This window comes from Xiphophorus hellerii, chromosome 23, assembly GCF_003331165.1.
Source record: "Xiphophorus hellerii strain 12219 chromosome 23, Xiphophorus_hellerii-4.1, whole genome shotgun sequence".
Taxonomy (NCBI): Eukaryota; Metazoa; Chordata; class Actinopteri; order Cyprinodontiformes; family Poeciliidae; genus Xiphophorus; species Xiphophorus hellerii.
In genome coordinates this window covers 26,757,960-26,778,171 of record NC_045694.1, presented here as the reverse complement: position 1 = coordinate 26,778,171, position 20,212 = coordinate 26,757,960, and the positions used below count along the sequence as shown (strand labels likewise).

General features: G+C 39.5%; 1 protein-coding gene across 2 annotated transcripts; it reads right to left on the bottom strand.

Annotated features, from left to right (window-relative positions):
• Nucleotides 1-2,527: 2,527 nt before the first annotated feature.
• LOC116713949 (cilia- and flagella-associated protein 100-like) lies at nt 2,528-12,040 on the bottom strand. Of its 2 annotated transcripts, XM_032554227.1 has the most exons (17): nt 11,959-12,040; nt 11,557-11,657; nt 10,628-10,690; nt 10,481-10,543; nt 10,293-10,387; nt 9,978-10,191; nt 8,241-8,305; nt 7,779-7,942; nt 7,606-7,686; nt 7,126-7,286; nt 6,963-6,999; nt 5,335-5,371; nt 5,097-5,251; nt 4,854-4,983; nt 3,354-3,556; nt 3,179-3,272; nt 2,528-3,052 (listed from the first exon to the last, which is right to left on the bottom strand). In XM_032554227.1, the coding sequence occupies exons 3-17, from the start codon at nt 10,644-10,646 to the stop codon at nt 2,927-2,929; spliced, it is 1,644 nt and encodes a 547-aa protein (XP_032410118.1). In that variant the 5' UTR covers nt 10,647-10,690; nt 11,557-11,657; nt 11,959-12,040; the 3' UTR covers nt 2,528-2,926. The 2 variants fall into 2 exon arrangements, with proteins under 2 accessions (XP_032410118.1, XP_032410119.1); XM_032554228.1 differs by lacking the exons at nt 11,557-11,657; nt 11,959-12,040 and having other exon boundaries at nt 2,901-3,052; nt 10,617-10,695.
• Between the last annotated feature and the right edge of the window lie 8,172 nt (nt 12,041-20,212).

Genomic DNA, 20,212 nt, shown 5'->3' with positions numbered 1-20,212 from the left:
TTTCCGGTTCCGGTAAGCTTCATAGCCTCCACAAGGTCTGCCTAGATGTTGGTAAAGTTTAAATCTTCAGAGTCCACACCTCCAGAGAAACGATATTGAGAAACGTTATTGAGAGTTATCATTTCTCAATAGCCAAGAGTTTACCTAGCAATTGGTGTTAATAATAAAAAAAAGAACCAACACAAAAATAACAATCCCATCATCACTGATTGTGTGAACTCTGGACATACTTCATGCAACCTGGATCCTGCACCTCTCTTCTCTTGCTCCAGTCTCTGGGACTTTGACTTTTAAATGAATGCAAACTTTAATTTAAAGGAAGATTTGGGACCACAGAGTAACAGCCTAGACCGCAGGTAAGAAATATCCCTGATGTTGGAGTTGGGGATATGAACTTGCAGCAATGCTTCACAGTGTAAAACACTGCATTCCTGGTATTCTGGGCCCTTTTTTATCTCTTGGAATTCATTCAATTTGTTTACTAAAAATCTCCTTTTACTGCTGATGTATAACAAAAGGTATAGTTTAAATTTCCTCCTTCTCTCTGCTCCTGCTCTACATTCATGATGCCTCCTTTTCAACTTATCTGAGAATTCAAAGTTTAAAGGTATTTAAAATTTTGTGATATTAATCGGCCATTTAAAAAATAAAGAACTAAATTTCAAAAATACGTTATTGATCCTGAAAGGAAAGTAAATGTTGTAACTCATTAATTCAGATTCTTCAAAGAGTTATTGTAGATTGCGATGGCTGTTGGCAGGAAAGATCCCCTGTAGCAGTCTGTGTCACAGTGAATCTGAAGGAGCCTCTGACTGAAGACACTCTGTCTTCCCAAGACAAGTCCCTTCTTATAGACGGCTTCACTGTTGCATCTCCAGTCTGTTGTCCAAATCCTTGGAAAAAAAATCATTGTTGCTATAGTAACACATCACAATAACTTTTCAAATGTAAAAACATATGAATAAAAATCTTTCCAGCTCCTCACCATCCAAAAGCAGAAGGAATGGGTTTCCAAAAAGCAGCGAGTCTGATGGATGTGGATCAGCTGGGTGAGAGAACCGAGCCTAAACACTGAGAAACATCAGAGAACACAGAACAGAACCAAACCCAAAAGAATCCAGGAAATGGCTGCCCTGTTTGAATGTTGCCTAGCAACAGGTTTAAGGTGATTAAACCTGTGGCTTATAAATGCCAGATAGCAAAAAATAACCAAATAAACAACCAAACAAAAAAAAATTAAGCATTTAGCAACACAAACACAGGCTTAAGTTCTTAAGTTACCGAAGAAGAGAAGATCTTTCAAAAGCAACAAAATGGGGAGAGGAAAGTAGAGAAAAAGCCGTCTAAGAAGAGAAGATATAAGAAAAGGAGAAAGGCAGCCAGGAAAGCTGCCTCTAAACAGGAAGCCCCAAAGAAAGAGATTTCTGGACAAAACGACGAACAACAAGAAGTTTCCACCACAGAATCGTCTGAGGACCAGAGCACCAACTTTGAAGATGAGATCTATACTGATGAAACAGTGATGTCTGAATTACACCAAAGGACCGAAGAAGAGACACTTGAAACCCGACATGATGAGGATCAGAAAGTGGAGAAAGAGCTGTCCAGAAAATCTGAGTACGAGAAAACGAGAATGGCAGCATTTAAAGCTGCGGCTGAACTGGAAGCTCTTATAAATCAAATTAAGATAAACATCTGTGAAAGTGAAGACTCAGGCAAAGAAGCCAAAACTCTGACGCTACAAACTGTTTTGTCAGCTGAAATGCCAAACAATCAGGAGGAAAACGTGGAAGAAATAAAAACGGTTTCTCCTGAAGTATCAGAAAAAGCAGAAGTAGCTGCTGCTGAGCAGGACATTTCAGAAGAACAGAGGAGCCCAGCAGAAAAGATTTCATTGTGGAGGAGATTAAAAAAGGCGATCACTCCATCATGTCTGCGGCAGCATAAAGCACGAACATGTAATAAAGGACTGAGCATAAAGAGGGAAGAGAAAAGCAGCTGCAGTAAATTTTAACATGGGCTCTGTGATTTTAATTTATCAGAGTTGAGGGGCGAGGTGACAGAAGTCTGTGGTTAGTTTGGGTTGATTATTATAATCTGGATTTATTTAGTTGTTGTTTGTCCAGTTCAGGTGGTTTTAATTAGTTTGCATTTGCTAATTTTTATTAGTTATTATTAGTTAAATATTGCTTAGTTTTAATTGTAGTAGTATTAGTTCTTTCTAAAAAAGTAAGGGCTGCACGGTGGCACAGTGTCTCCGTGTATGCATGGGTTCTCTCCAGGTGCTCCGGCTTCCCCCATTCAGTCCAACATCCATGTTCATCCATTACAAACTTTATCTCTGATTCCGAAATAGCTGCCAATATTTGAATATATACGTATATGCGACAGACTGGCGGTCTGTCCAGGGTGTACCCCGCCTCTCGCTGGAGATAGGAACCAGCACCCCCCCCTTCCGACCCCACTAGTGACGAAGGTGTAAGAAAATGGATAGTTCTATTTTAGAGTACTAAAAACACTCAGTATGCATTGTTTAATGTAATAAGTTTTATTAGGATAGTTGTGTGGGTTTGGTTGTATGACAGATGGTGGGTGTGTATTGTTCTTGACTTGTCGGGGTGTGATAGCACAGTAATATGTTTGGTCAAATGAAAAGAAACATTTCTTACAAATTTACAGTGAGGTGTTGCATCAAATAAACACCCAGAGCTAATGATATTCATGATTTCTAAACCTTTTGGTTTCTAGCATAGCATTATTGGTGGCAGCCGTTATCTGATAGGCACACTGGTGGGCCCGGTCAGAGAACCTGGTAATCAGCTGATCGTGCTTAGAAGGGGGCAGAGGCAAAAAAAAAAAAAAAAAAAGACATTATTTCTCTGGTACTGTAAAAACAATTCCTCCACATCACTTCCTGTTGCCTTTGTCACTCCGTGTCATCCAAGCCAAAGAGGTAATCGTTGATGTCGTCCTCGGCGGGCTTGTTGTCCACATCGGCGACCTCGACTTTCTTCACAGCAGGCATGCACCTAGGCATGAGCTTCTTCCCACTCTGGAAAAAAAAAGACAAAAACCGTGACTCCATCTGTCATTCTCTCTCTCTCTAAAAAGATCTTATTGTGGATTTCTATGTTGCTGCAGTAATAATACTCTGACTAATTAGAGGATTCAGACGTACAATTTTCTTGGAGTCAGCCAAGGATCTCTCCAGGTACCTCCTCATCCGTTCCTTTTGTTTCTCTCTCTGCTCCATCAGCTTTTCCTCACGCATCCTGAGTCACAGTGTGAGGACAGAGGGGCTAAATAAACCCTTGGATTGCCCGTTTCATTACACATCATACTCTCAGTGATACCTGCTCCTCTTCTCGCTCTCCTTGACCTTCTTAACCACTGCCAGTCTCTCTACTGGCATGCCTTCGAGGCTCTGCAGCAGCGAGAAGACGCGACTCTCGATTTTTGCCACCTTCTGCAAGGTGCTGAGGTCGGTGATCCTGTTTTCCACACAGCCGCTGTAAACCTCTGTCACCTTTTTATTGAGAGCGTCCAACATTTTGTCCTGGAAATCAAAAAAATACAAAAAAAAAAAAACCCCACCGCCAAGAGTTTAAATATAATAAATGCTCCGCTAATGACAAACAACTGGTATTTTAGTACCAGTTGTTTGTCAGACTCTCAGAATCTTGAGAGTCTGATGGAACTGCAGAAGACTGTTCATGTTTTTCATTCAGTCAATTGCATAAAAGTTCCACAACAAAATGACCAGAGTTCAAGTATTTTTTACATCTATTTTACGTCTTATTAGAAAATATGTGCTTTTTTTTCACTACAAAAACACAAAATCTTACAAGGTAATTTTGGTCTAATTTCTGGCGCAAATATTTTAATGCACTTGAAATAAGACAAAAATTACAAGTAACATTTCGGCAAGCTGTAGAAGCTTGTTTTAAGTGAATAATTCTTTAATATTGATGAAAAAGTATTCATTCCTGTGGTAGATTATTTCACTTATAACACTGGAAAAATGTCTTGTTATAAGTGAAATAATCTAATAATGGAACCAGTAATTTTTGATCAATACTAAGGAATTATTTAACTAAAATAAGCTCCTATGTTTTGCTGAAAACTTTACATGTACGTTATTTTTTGTCTTATTTCAAATGCACTAAGATACTTGCACACAAAACTTTACCAAAAAATACTTTCATAATAAAGATTTTGTCATTTTTGCAGTGTTACAGTTCTCCAAAAACATTATCCTGTAGAAGAAAATACATCCATCTTTTATTTTTTTAAAAGTTTGATGTTTTGTCTTTATTTTAAAACTTAAAAATATAAATGAATTGGTGCTTCTTTAAAAGTTACAAAGTATTTAGCAGTAGATATTTATAAAAAAACAAAGAGAGTTTTGTCAATGAATTAAACATGGCTCTTTGTAAAGGTTTCAGACCTCTGGTCAAGATGAATACTCTTGTGTTTGTCAAAAAAAAAAAAGAAAAGAAAAAGTTACAAGCAGATGTTGGACGACGATTTAATCCCACATCTGACATTAAAAACCCGTCAGCTGTGTCCAAGGAGAACAAGAGAAGACAAATTGCTAAGCAAAATCTTCTGTTTTTCTGAATTTCGCTGAATTTCACAACTGCTCCGGATCAAACCTACAGCTATCGGAAAGAAGAAATTATTATGTTTCCCCCTACAGTGAACATCCTAATACAGAACAGAAAATCCCCCTGTTCCATTTTCTATTTGGCACTTTCTCATTCTTCAGAGCACTATCACTCTGAAATATGCATGCAAATATGAGTGCAGACTCTCCAGAAAAGGGGCCAGATATGCACATTTAGTGTCCTTACTTGGTCCTGTGAGCTCAGTGAAACATGAAGCTGGACCATCTGTTCCAGCTTCGCGCCTCTCGCCTTCTCTTTGTCGAGTTTCAGGTTCAGCTCTTTAATCTGCAGGGCTATCTTCTCCTCCTCGTTTTCACTTCACACACATACACACACACACACACACACAGCAATGTAAACTTGGCGAATGGTTTAAATGATGCTGGATAAGAAGAGAAAAAGGCGCAGGCTACTGAGCGCACCACTTACATCTTCCTCCTGGTTGTGTCCACAGTCTGCCGGAGTTTCGCCAGCGCCTCCCCCGCCCTCGAAGAGTTCTGAATCAGGGACAGGTTCTGCTCCGTCAGCTCCGACATCAGGTCCAGTAGCTGTTGGGGATCGGTGAAGTAAAGCTCTGGCTTATCCTGAATGGAGGAGGGACGGCAAAGGTGAAAAACTGCAGATAAACACTCCAAAGGTATGGCGTTCTGGTGAAGGGGAAACTGACCTCTAAGCTGTCATAAACCAGTGAACACGTTTTCTCTCTGAAATGTATAAAGACAAGAGTTTTAAATAAATACGTTTCATAAATCATTCCCAATTTTCTACCACAAGAGGGAGCTGCACACAAGAAAACGCATGTCCAGAATTCAGTTGTTATTAGTATAAACAGTGTTAATTGTGGAGTTGGGTAATGGTAAACATATCTACAAATCTGTTAAGCCTACAGCCAATATTTAATAACAATGTGTGTAGTTAAATAAAAGGTTAAGTAAAATCTGATTTAAGATTCTGTTGCTCCACAATCTATCAACAAAAGTACATTTGTCCCACTTTTACTTGCCAGTGCAATTTGCTAACTTTTCACCGATTTATCTGGAACTATTTTTCCAGCTAATAACATTCAAGACACACTCCAGTATTTGATCAGTTATACTGTAATTTACCAAAAAAATAGAAATATCATATCTTGGTGTTTAATCTAAACTACGTACTCAAGAATCATGAGTTTAAAAATGCAGAAGCGAAAGAATGTAAAGGGGGAAAAAGCTCAGCAAAAATCTGACAAAAACTCAAGTTCCATGTGGCCACTGTCTTATGAATACAAGATAGATGTAAAAAATATCTTTATTTTTCAGAAATTCCTTTTATGTTCTTAATAACAGCATAGGAAAAGAAGTTTAAAGATTTCTGACAATAATAATTGTGGTAATCCCTTTTACTTCCCAGGGTTTTTTGTTGCTGCTGCTGCAGACTCTTTATGAAGGCTAAGATGCTATTTTACTCACAAATCTTACTCACTTTTAAAATGTGACAGGCATTGATTAGAGGTTCATTTCATTCATTACTGTTACTTTACAGTAACTGGACAGGGTTTCTTCAGGTTTCGCTAGCTCAAATTTAAGACTTTTTAGACATTTCTGTCTGTGTCACGACAGAAATGCACAAAAGAGAATCGCATATATTTAAATATATCTTTAAGAATGGAAAACCACTGAGAAGGAAATGGCACTCCTCGTGAGACTGACTATGAGATACTGTCAGATTCTTACGTAAGTTGAAGAGATTCATTTTTATTCCTTTTACGGTAATCTTTGTAACATCTCATTGGTTGGTAACAGATGTGAAGCCAGATGTGAAGACAAACATTGTCCTGTGAGCCACCAATAAATTTGCAGGTATCCATGATAGATGTAGTAACGCTAGCTGGCTAGCTAGCAAGAGTATGCTGGCAGCATTTTGGCAGTAGCCTCAACCACATCGAGCCACAAAACGCAATGAAAATGTCTTTTGCCGAACAATAAAGTTAATAGAATATACCAGACTGAATGGTCCTGCCATCACAAAATTTAAGACCTGTGATCAACTTATTTAAGGCCAACTTACATTTTAAAAATCCATTTAAGACATTTAAAGGCCTTCAGGTTAGCCACATGAATCGAAGACTTTTTAAAAGACTCTTTAAGGACATGCAGACACCTTGCCGAGTGTAACAGTGAAAACTTAAACACATCCATTGACTGTTATATGGAAAACATGAACAAATTAAAATGTTCTGGTGTACAGCACAGAGTGCAGATGGTTAGAAGTGTGTGTAAGTGCTGTTACAGTGTGTCACTTTGAGTAGAGGACAACCTGGTCGCTCTGACAAGGGGAAGCTTCCTCTCCAAACCTGTGGATAGGCAAACAGGAGACACACAAATGAATGATTGCTTTTAATCAGCAAAATGCATCTCGCGAGCAGAAACAATTAAATTAGCAATCAACCAGAGCAACGCCAAATTGTTATTCCAAATACCCGTCTCGGTAGGTTCCTGTCCATCATTCTGTTTGGACGACGTTTTAGTCTTTGAGTCTTTGCTCTTCTGCTCATCCTGCCACTCTGCGGGAGAAAGCCTGAACAGGAAGTCCTTGTATTTCAGGTAGTCTGTCAGAGCGTCTTCATACGTCTCAAGTTCACTGTGAAATAATAATAATAAAAAAAGCACAACACAGATCTCTAGTTGCAGTTTTCTCACCTGTCGGATACTTCCGCGCACTGAATAACGTCATATAACGTAACAAGTGTTCGTACTCTACGGACCTTCTCGTATTTTGCCACTTCATAACCAGAAGCTAGACGTCTAAAAAGTGTGTGGCGGATTTGTATTTCCCCCCTTAACGCTGTTTGTTTTGTTTGGTTATTCACACATGAACAAAACTAACACTGTTCACGCTTTATTTCAGCAGGGGGAGAGAAGCAGGTCAGAGGTGAAGTATCAAAATGTGACACCGCTACCTTTGAATGGTCCTCATTTCAGCGGTCAGCTTCTTGATCACGGCATTCTTCTCCTGTTTGGACTTTTCCTCCCGCTCAAAACTGGAAGCGTACAGATGCGCGTGTTTGTTAGAACAATATCCTAAAACAATATCTTGTCGTCCCACAGTGAAGACGTTCACAGTTGCACCCACAGAGCTCTGGCTTCCACTGACTTCCTCTCATTCTCCCTGAGGAACTCTTCAAACTTTTGGTTGTCCCTTTCGATGAGCTTCTCAAGTTGTTTCAGCTTCCTTTCCTCTTTTGCAACGGCCTTCTCCATCTTCAGGATCTCAGAGCGTTTAGTCATCAGAGACAACTAAAAAAAAAACAACCCAAAAGACAAGGAGGACATATTACCACCTGCCTCTATTATTCTCTTGGAATTCGGAGAATCGGTTTTCTGTAAAAAAGTAAGTAAAGCCATAACCTTTGCTTCGCTCATCTCATTAATAGGGAACATTTCAAGGCAAATCTGAAGTCTTCTTGAGATTTCACTGTTTACTTTAGAATGTTCCCTTAATTGAAACTAAAATGCGAATGGTGTTTGTTTGGCGCCAGGATTAGACAGACTCTGACTGCGAGTCCAAATCCACTCCACCGTCTAAACAATTCACCTCCAAGACTGCTTGTTGCCGTTCCATGAGGAGTAATTCATGTCTGCTTTCTTTTGTGAGTTTCTCTGTTGAGACAGGAAAAGACGACAGCTGAGTTCTGCACGAAGTCAAAAAATGGCATTTTTGACAAATGTGGACAAATTTGTTGGCGCCTACGGTAAAATGCATGACAAGCTCCTAACCAAAGACCTGAGAGGTGGATCTTTGACCACTTCTCTTGACATCTCTTTCTCTCTCTTGATTCCCCCAGTCCCCCAGTTGAAAGTTTTCCCTTACAAAAAAATCCCATGAAATTCACATGTGATCACATGTGGTTCCCATTTTCCACATGTGATAAAGTATTTTGTTCATGTGATCCATGGTTTATTCAACATGGGATCACATATTTCTCACATGTGCCTTAGTTTATGTGCCTCTGGCATAACTTAAATAAATGTTAAGTTATGACAGAGGCACATAAACTTCAACTTTAAGACAAAGAGACACTTATGTTCATGTGTTAATAGAAATATTTAATAATAATGCAAAGTATATAGTTAACTCAAAAAATAATCAACTGGTGTGAAATAAAAGTTTAAAATGCTTTATAAAATAAAATAATATTATGTATATATATATATATATATATATATATATACAGTACAGACCAAAGGTTTGGACACACCTTTTAATTCAATGAGTTTCCTTTATTTTCATGATTATTGACATTGTAGATTCACACTGAAGGCATCAAAACTATGAATAACACATGTGGAAATATGGACTAAACAAAAAAGTGTAAAACAACTGAAAATACCCCTTATATTCTAGTTTCTTCAAACTAACCTTTTGCTGCGATTACTGCTTTGCACACACTCTGCATTTTCTTGATGAGCTTCAAGAGGTAGTCACCTGAAATGGTTTTCACTTCATAGGTGTGCCCTGTCAGGTTAATAAGTGGGATTTCTTGCCTTATAAATAGTCATGAAAATAAAGAAAACCCACTGAATTAGAAGGTGTGTCCAAACTTTTGGTCTGTACTGTATATATATATATATATATCAGATATAGATATCAGAAACATTTCAGGAGTTAAACTTGAACTCATGTCCCAGCAAGATTTTGGCTTGGCACCAAAATACATGAAAGCTCTGTTGTTATTGGTTCAGGTCTAGAATCAGAACCAAACGTGGAGTTTTTCTGCTCCTCCAATCTGGAATAAACTCCCAGAAAACTCCCAAACTACCAGAACACTGAGTTCCTTTAAATCATAACCTATTTGTTTAGAATTGTTTTTGGTTAATAATAACTGGAACACCTTCAACTGTAGTCCATATTCCCACTTTTTTTTTTTTAAAACTTTCCTTCATTATGACACTGGAGTGCAACGTTTTATGCTATTATCATGAAAAGCACTTTGAATTGCCTAGTGGCCGAAATGTGATGATGATAAACGAGATTTACATTTATCATGTGATAACTGAATCGTTACGTTGTTATTGTTCCAGTAATCGCGCCACAGGTTATTGTTTTGTTAGAAACAAACCTTTCATGACGTGGAATTTCTTTTCCACTGAATAAAACTCGGGATTTTCCTTAAATTTTCCATGAAAGATTACGCTACCGCCATAAAAGAAAGACTTCTTTTTTTTTTTTTCAAGGCTCTTTACACAATTTTATCACGGGCGTCAATAGATACGCACACAACTGATTAACATTGTATAAAAGCTGAACTTCTCCACCCTTTCCTCGCGTTACCTCCTTTCGCCGTGGTAATTTTCAGCTCGTGTGTGCTCGAGGTTTGTTTAGGGAAAGCTGCTTTGCTCCTGATTTGCTTCAGACTTTCCTTCTTCTCGTTTTCCTCCTCCTCCTCCTCCAGTTCTCCCACCAGCTCATTCTTCAGCTTGGCCAGGGCTCTCGCAGCGTGGGTTACCTTTTCTTCAATTGGCAGCGCCAGAAATTTTCGCATCTCCTGAGCACCAAAAAAAAAAAAAGGGTTGGGGGGAGAGAAGCATGACTTCGACACGACTAAATCCTTTTTTTTTTTTTTTTTGCGACTAAGTACACACAGACCTCTCTACGGTTTGCCGTTTCCTCTGAACTCAGCGCAAAAACCGTCTTGTTGTTTGGCACTTTATATGGGCTCTGCTGTGCCCTCTTCCTCATTTCTGCACAGAGGAATGAAGAAAAAAAAAGAACACATATGCTAATAGGAGTTTAATTATCTCTCTTTTTTTCATCGAAGAGTTGTCATTTTATACCTGCTTTTTGTAATTTAGCAGCAACATCAGCCTCTGAAACCAAAGCCCTGTCTGCTCCGTCAGCTGAAAACACAAATGTCGTAACGGTACAGTGGGTGTGCTGGTATATTGTAAGTGTGAAAGCTTGGCATCCTACCAGAAACGTACAGGGATGTGGCGAAGACATTTTTATTTCTGTTGTCCAGAGCCACACCAGCTCACCCCTTAATTCTGCCATAAAAAAAGGACACAGAAAACAAAAGGTAGAAAAATCAAAGGTCAAGTATTGGTATTAATCAAAGCATTATTGAGATTGTTTTTTATTGATGTTGTTTGTATAAATCTTTTTTCAAGGTTTGCATCCTTGTAGCCTATTTATTTGTTGTACTTTGGTTGCAAAGCGTATGGATGCCTGATAAGAATAACTTTGTTTCATGTTATGCGTTTGATGTAGCGAAGCTCATATGTAAATATTTTCTTCTTAAATCTACAAAATAGCTCTCACTGTGGCTCACTCAAGTCCCATGGGCTTTGAGATATTGTTTCCTGAATGATAAATGAGTCAATGATTTGATTTCTCATCCATTCTTAAACATCCTAAGATCAAATTATTTTTATGCAGCAGGCCCAGCAGTATTCAGGCCGAGGTGTAGTTAGTGAAAGCTGAACTTGGTTTTCCCTAAAATGTTTGTTAATCTACAAGTAAATCTCGATTAATTCATTACGGCAATACATTTTCACAATTTTTCCCCTATAAAAAAGAGATTGTTTGAAAACTTTAAATCAATTATATGACTAGAACATTTAAATGTGACAAAAAGCAAAAAAAAAAAAGGAAAAAAAAAAAGGCTAGCAATTTGAAGTAGGTTTATACCGCTTCTTGCCTAAAACAACTTAAAAAACAGCTAACAGTGTAAGCTAAATACAGGCTTTGCCAAGCTAGCCTAAATTTTTCCCATTTTCCTGAAGAACAAACAGAAGAAGAAAAAAAAAACAAGATTAAGAACACGTCTAACGCTTGATGCAAATAACAAAAAGTCATCCTACCACGTGACCAGGTTGGTTTTAATGACTTAAAAACCGAAGAATTTTCCTACCTCGAAGATTCTAGAAGGACTTGTGTTCTGTTGGCATGGCAACCGGGGCCTCTGCGGTCTCTTGCGTATAATTCTGTCAACTACTTCCGTGTTTTCTGTGACTTCAGAACAAGACAAACCTTATTATTATTACTTACAAGCAAGAAAGAAAATGCTTTAAATCCCTGATAAAACTTTCAGAATTTGAAAGGTACTGCTAAACTTTCATCTTGTTACGTTTCTTGTTTTGGATAACAAAAAAAAATATATATATATATTTTTTCCGAGTCTAAGAAAAATGCTGCTTGCTTGTAAAGTCAGTCGAAAATAAACGTCTCTCGACAAAAAGCAACAGGAAGAAGCTGCTATTCTGCAACTATTAATGAAAGCTTTTAATTTGCTGTTAATAAATAGCAGACCCACCACAACGCTGCTCCTAAGCAAAGAAACAAAAAAGAGAAAAGAGAGTTGTGAGACAGACTTTGTGTACCGCTGTCATAGCAACTGCTGCCTTTGCAGTTCCTCGGGAATTTTTGCCAATTACCTCCATGTTTTCTGCAGCTCCAAAACTGTCAACTGAAAGTCTAACAAAGTTAATTGAACTTGTAAAATCACCGCCCTCTTGGTACCATTTCTTTAAAATGCAGCAATTAGAAACGCAAACTTTTAAGCTTGCCATTTGAGGACCACGCTCTCTCCACTAGATGGCAGCCAACCATTACATTCAAACTGCAGCAAAACTTAAAATAATCTCCTCGGTGCGTACAGAGTCACCGCTTTCAGGCACATTCCAGATTAAAAACTTCGTTGCTACCAGGACACACCGGCGTGTTCTTTATATAAGCAGAATCTGAAACAGTTCTCGCTTCCTTCAAAGTGTTGATCACCAACATTTGTCTTAGTCTGTGCTGTGTGCCAGTGAATAAACTTAGAACACCATACTGTACATGGCATCCCACGCATCCACACATGACCCCGCGCATCTCTGCTCAACATAGCAGCCCACGCACTACAGTCGCTTGTAGGAAATCCCGCTGTCAGATTGTCGGGTTAAAGTATCACTCACTCACACACACACACACACCCACCCACACACACACACGCGCACCCCCACACCCCCACACACACACCCCCACACGCACACACACACACACACACACACACACACGCACGCACATGGGCGAGCGTTGGCTCATGCGCAACAAAAGGCCACGTTGTTGTGTAAGAAAACATTCATATGTAGGAAACCGAATCTGAAGATTCCCTTCTTCCATGTCTTTTTTAGGACAGTGAAATTCAACCATGCTCTGCTTCTGAATACCTTTTATCAGCAGGCTATTTTTTTCCAGCACTATCATTGTTCTGCAATAAAGACAAAACGATTGATAATCTATGAAAATGACATAAATGCAGCCGGTGCCTTTCACAGCAATGCGTCAGCTGTTTGAGGATTACAGATTGTTCTTCCTCTGCTCATGGATATTTGGGATTATATAAGTTGTAAACAATCAGCCATGATATGCTTTCCTTCAAGCAATTATCTGCCTACCAACTCTTGTAATATGAAGTTAAAAAAACAAAAAAAAAAAACACTGAAATGACAGGAGAAACAGAAGAATGGATTACTCAAGTGGCACATTTTCTCTGGGTCAGCTCAAGAGTCAGTGAGAAATTGTCAGGTTTTGCCATTTCCCTCCCCGCACCCTCCTCGCCCCGTTCGGGTCTTGCACTCGGTTAAAGGCGGGCTGAAGAGAGAAGAATAAATCTGATCTGCTGTCACGAAGCAAACACGAGAGCCGCGTCAGAGCTGCCGGGCTGTCAGGCAGCTGTGGAGGCAGACTGAGCTGCTTGAGATTTTCAAACTCAGACAGCATTCGTAGGGCAGCAGCAGCAGCACTGTTTGTCGTAAATGCATAGAAAGCTTCTCCTTCCATGATCCAACAGCTACTGGTTTCATGTTGATCACACTATGTAACCACAACCACTGTGTGAAAACCTCCATTTGAAAAAAACAAACAAAATCAAGCAATGATGGCTAATAACCTTAATGCAGGTTTGCTATATACACTACGCATTATGGAAGACAAAAAGGGCAAAACTTTTTCTAACAAAATTTGTCTTTATAAGGATGTTCCAAACAATCCCATAATCTTATGAAATCCTGCTAATATAATGTAACCAACAGCGATTACAGGAGTTGTTTTTTTCCCTCCCGTTACATTAATTCAGTCACATGATTTGCTCGTCTGTATTTTGGAGTGAAAGATTTCTTGCCAGAAACTTGTACAAATGATGGAGGAGCATCCATCACCTGTGGCTCAACTTTGTTTTTTATGTGATATGGGATTTAAATAGTTGGTACCCCTTTGCAATGAGTCTGCTTATAGATGTCTAATAAATAGTTAATATATATATGTTATTAATTAACCTCTAAACACTTTATAACTCACAAATAACGGTGTGTTAGGCATTAATTAAAGGTGAGAAGTTGAACTGTAAATTTTATCTGGAGATAAGCCCAATAAAACTTGTAAACATATATATTTTTTTATATAGTATCCTTTTCATTCTTAATTAATGCATAATAAACAGTTATTAATGATTTATAAAGTGTTTATAGCTGAATGGCTAACATATCTACAAATTATTTATTAGTCATCTATGAAAATGTAAAGTGGTACCAAATATTTAAAGGAGCAACCTAATCATGTATTTTTCTCACTCCCAAAAATATAAACTTATATTTACAACTACATGATGAATAATGGATTTTTGTTGCAAGATTTCAGAGAATACAAAAGTTTACAAAAGATTATATCAGACAAAACGCCCCGGTCATTACGGGCAGCTCTTCTTCTTTGTTTGCATTTGGGTCAGTGACATCACAAAAGGTACAAGCAGCAAGCTAATGCACTGACCTTTGACAAAATTTTGACGTGAACTCTGAAGAATTTAAGTTGCGCTTGAGTTGCGAAATGTTTAACAAGATGTTGAGCCTGAATTTGGTCTATTTGACCTTTGAACTTTAACTGGTACAAAACAGTTTACATTCCTGGTCTCCGTGTGTATTCTCCACTCGTACAATGAGTGAATCCAGCTTGTGAAAAACTAAATAGCTACGTAGTATGCCAGGACAATGCACGCAGCCAGAACTCAGACTTCTTTAACATATCCGTGCATCTTCTGCATTTCTTGAACCACTTCCTTGTGTTTAGTTGATGCCAAACGTTACAGAAATCCATGCGGCTGAAATGTCTTGCTGCGGCCATACAAAACCCAAAAGAACACAGTTGAAGGTGTAATCCGATCAAAAGCATTCAAACAATGAGAGAAAAGCAACAAACAACACAACAGAACAGTTGTTTTTCAGCCTTTGCCTTATGTGATGTCATCAGTCACATTCGTGTGGCAGCTTGCTTCTGTTGAGCTTCATCAAATAACAATTTACAACAAGCTACCAAAAAAAAAAGGACATGTTGTTCTATAGGTGACTAACTCTTTCTAAAGTCAGTTAGAATGATTTCACAGACCAGACTGGATTACAACTTTAATTTTCTTTTACAAAAAATAATCCTTGGTGGAGATTTTACTAGTCCCCCCCCCTTCAGTAGGAACAAATGGATTTTGTCTTATTTGAAGCGCAGCTAAAATCGCTGTTATATCATAGCGACTTCCCCGTCACAGACTGCCGAATGTAATGAGTTTCCGTTTTTGCATTGTATGGTACGGCGTGCGTGTGCGTGTGTGTGTGTGTGTGTGTGCTCACGGTCGATTCCGCCATGTGCGTGACTTTTACTTCACCTGTAGGCCATCATGCATGTGACAAAGTGGAAACGTGAAGGGTTAAATTAAATTGAAATGACGTATACCGTTAATCGTCAGGAATGAAGTTAACAACGAAGAGAGCACGAGGTAAAACCAACATCTTGTGTGTGAATACTAGCGAGACAATATTATTTTCTTTCTAAAAGCAGCTGCTGCGTGACTTCAGAGAGCCTGTCATTTCTGCCTCTTTGGCTGTCAAAGCCCACGCCTTCTCTAACACTGATAACATAGTTTTATTTATTTATTTTTTTTTTTTTTACTTCTGCCTCTTTTGTGTTGGCATTTCGATTTCCGGTTTCCAATAATAATCCGGTCATTTGTAAGCGTTTAGCACAACGCGGAGGGGCCATCATTAGCAAAATCCTCGGAACGTAAGGAACACACTCGATTGATTATATCTGGTGTTCTGATTATCCCTGCCTCAACTCCCCAACAATCCGTTTAATTGAATGAATTATTGCACTGTGAATTGGGACTTCGGAAACACTCTTTTCTAAATATAGGAGACAGTGAAGCATGCCTAATGCTGGTTTGCAGAGTATAATTATTTGGTCGGGAAGCCGAGTGGAGCTCCGGCTTGACACAAAGCACAGAAATCGAGACATAATTCAAATCCTCCACATGTCTGTCTGTCTGTCATAAAGGATGTCGATAAAAAAAACAAACAAACAACAATGCAAGACAAGTTCATTGTTCCTCTAGCTTCTGATGACTGTCACCGCTAAGTCACAAAGACTATTACCTCTGCTTCCTGTTTTCTCCAGTTTTCGAGGGCAAAATGTAGAGTCTACTCAAAAAATACATAGAACCAGAAAAGGAAATTACCAAAACAAACAAGCTGAGTAAGTCCTAAGTGGCGCGAGGCCAGCTAACAGGTTTTCAATCATCCTCCTCTGAACGTCCCGCCGGTTGGGCTTTTTAGGATAATGGGACCGGACAGACCGCGTTAAGTCTGTAAAAGTAAAGCAAAACCAGGAAGTGGGAAGGTATTTATGTCCACTGTACTGAAAGACACCATAACCATTTCTCACTGTGACGTGAAATCAGGGTAAGCATTCTTATTGGGGCCCATAGCAATGTATAGGGATGTAAATCCCTATGCATTGCATGGCAGGTCCCTATTGTTCTACACCTCAAAATAACTGCCCCTTCCTACTACCGTTAATGCGGCTCTTACCACTGCGTGCCCCCTCACAATATATATATCAAAACGTGCGGCTCAATCCCGTGAGGGGAGCTATTACTTTTGTTGGCATTTTGAGTAACTGTGGCGACATAATTAACAAAAACGAGTCAAATTTAACTCACAACAAAAGTCTGACACAAAACAGTGTCAGACTCAAAATAGACAGAATTTAGTCTGCCTCTCTGAGCTGCTCTTTAGAACCACAGTGATGGCAGAACGTCAGAACTACAGACATGGTGGAAGAACTGCTATAAACTCATTGCATCTCTGAATGGTGCTGTTTATGTTATATCTTATATGCATATCATCAAGTGGTGGCAAAAGCAACAAAAATCTAGTGTGCTCTGGACTTAAGATGGGAGTACATGAACACACATTCATGACATACTTTGATTAAACTAATTTATCTTCGGTGTGATTCCAGTACCAAAAAATTAACTTTATACCAGGTGAGTCTCTCTAACCTGTGAATGTGAACCTGTACTGGGCTGATTCTGTGCCTTCAAATCATTTTAACAATGCTCCTGGAGAAGATTCATAACTTATAACTTATAACTCTGAAACAGGAACAGGTCTGAAAAACAGCCTGTGTGCTACACTCAAGAGAGAGATTCATTTGATGCATCAAAGAGTGATGCCATCACTGCTGATGTCATTGTTACCAGTAGAACTGAACATTTTAATGGTGCATTCACATCAAACACGTTTTGAGCATCAGGCGAGTCTGGTTTATATTCAAAGTCTATGTGAAGCATTGGTTGCGCTAGATGTGTCAAACGCTCCAAATGGTTCAAATTGCGCAGCTCTAGAGGCTTGAAGCGCGACGCAATAGCCCTCGACGCGCCTCCACATAGACTTTGAACGCAAACCAGCTGCACCTGACGTTCAAAACGCATTTGGTGTGAACGCACCATTATATGTCCAGTGTCACATTAGGTCAGTGCTTCTCAATTCCAGTCCTTAAACCCCCTGCTCTGCATGTTTTAGATGTGTCTGTTTCAGAACAGCTGTTCCAGAACAGCATGACCTCTTCTGCAGTCATCAAGTACTGCAGTAGCATGTTAATCACCCACAGATTCAGTCCAGGTGTGTGGCAGAAGGGGAACACCTAAAACATGCAGGGCAGGGGGGGCTGAGGACCAGAATTGAGAAACACTGCATTAGTTCCATCATATTAGGACCAGGCTTTGGTCCTAATATGATGGACTCATTGCTTTGGGTCAGGGGTAACATTTAGAGGTAAGATGCTAATTAAGTTTTAGATAGGGTTAGGGTTAGGAATAGGCTAGTATTGTGTAGGGTTATTGAAAATGTGTGGATTAGGCAAAATCGCAGCTACTAAAATGAAGGAAATCAATGCAAAGTTCTAATATGGGTTGAAATAGTTTTGACAAACCTGTACAGCATTTTGTTTTCTAAATCATTATAAACAATGATGATATAATATTAGGGTGTTTTTCTGCCAGTTGTGTAGCTGCAGTACACTAGTAGTCTAATGTGTTGAATGTGCTGAGACACATTCAACACATTAGAAACCAATCAGAACCAAAGGTTTGCCTTTTGGTTCTGATTGGATGTTTCTGGACAGTAGCAAAGCCAGGTGCATTTTCACAGATTCTCTGTTTCATATTCTACTGTCAGACACTTTTAACAAATATTCATTCATCCATCATCTAACACACTTATCCTTGCACACACACATTCACACCTTAGGACAATTTAGAGAGATCAATTAATCAAGCAATTAATGCCAAGTGTTAGCAAAACCTAGGTTTGGATAGTGACCTAGGTTAGTACCACCTGGGTGTGGGTCGGCGTAAAGGCCGAGCCGGGCATAGATTGGCCTTCACGCCAATGCCAACATGAAGCCCCTTCATGCAACCAGTGGAGGTTGGTCGCATGGACGTATGTCTTTCCTCGGACCTCCATGTTTGTGTGGAGGTTTGGCTTTGCGTGGACTCCTCTGATTGCAACCTGGGTGTGGGTCGGTGCAAAGGCCGAGCCACGCTATGCATGGAGACCCCTGGTTGATTGGAGGTCTGTATTTCGTTAGACCTCCCTGATTGATTGGAGGTCTGTCTTTCCTCGTACCTCCCTGATAGATTGGAGGTCTGTCTTTCCTCGTACCTCACTGATTGATTGGAGGTCTGTCTTTCCTTGAACTCCTCTGTTCGTAGGGAGCCTTCTGTTTGCAGGGGGACCTCTGGTTGGGTGAAGACTCTAGGACGGTTGTTTGCCAGAGCAAGTTTTAACTTCACCTTCAAGTCTGCAACCTGACCCTGCAGAGATTTCACCATCTCCTCCTGGGCTTTGAATTTGGAAGCTTGCTCTGTGTGACTTTTGAGCTGCTCCTCGTATTTAAGTCTCACTCTGTACTCTTCAACCATTACTTCTATCAGACCTTTGTTGCGGGAGGCATATTTTTCAGCCTCCCTCTTGAAGTAATCCAGCTGTTGAAGGATGCTCTTGTCGGCTGTAACTTTGGAAGAGTAAGAAACCTTTGACACATCTTTAATCTCTGGCACGTTTCTTTCATGTTCACGTTTGACTCGCAGGTGATGTTCTTTTACTACCATTTCTTGCAGTTTTTGAATCTCCTCCTGCTGTGATTTGACTTCAGCCTGATATGCAATCCTTCGGTTTCTTTCCTCATGGAGATCAAAAATCTTACTCTGCAACTCTTTTTTAAGATCGTCTACCTGCTTTGTGAGATCGATGACGTGTTGGCTTGTTTCTTCCACAACTTCCACTGAGGGGGTAATCTCGAAGCCAGCAGAGGAAGTTGTTTCCTGCTTGACTTCCAATGATGTTGGACTCTCAAAGTTGCCAGAAGGACCTGATTCCCCCTGGATCTCTACTGATTCATCTTCCGGCTTAATGGGGCTGTCGCTGTCATCTTCAAAAGAAATGACTGCGTCGTAGTCGACTTGGATGTTGAGGTCCATCATGTCGACCCATGAAAGCTCAGCTGGAAAAGCTTCATGTTCACAAACAATCTGTTGTTGCTTCATGTCGATGTTTTGGTAAATTCTTGCTTCTCTGAAAGGCGTGTAATATCTGGAATCGATATCCCGCTTGTTTCAATTAATTTCGAACGTGCTCTGAAGAGTGATCTGTCGCGATAGAACTGTGGAACAGGTCTGAGAAAACTCTGTCTGCGAGCTACATTCAAGAGAGAGATTCCTTTGTGGTATCATAGAGTGACGTCATAACGGCTGATGTCATTGATACCATTGGAATTGAACATTCTATCAACCTTATTCCTGGGAGGCTTACTGGGGAAACGATTAAGGGTGTTACTTCCGTCGCCCACCAGAAGTAGAAGTATTTCATTGTAATTTGGAGGGTTTTTGGCTAATCTATATTCATGATAGAAGTTACATCTCTGTTTTCAGTTATTGTACAATATTTAGTAAACTTGTTTATGGACACCGTCTGCTATCAGAGAGCTGTTCAGTACAGAGGATTGTAATTATGAGCTTAATCACGGGGAGCAACAGTGACACCGCGTTAAGTTTTGTAACAGAATTTCAAAAGAAAAGCCTAAATATTCCTCTCAGGGTAGTGCTAACTAATATTAGCCTTTACTATCTTTTTTCTCTCAGGTTATTGCACTGCCCTGCTGCGCAAGACAGTGAGTTAACATTAGCACAAACCTTTGCATTT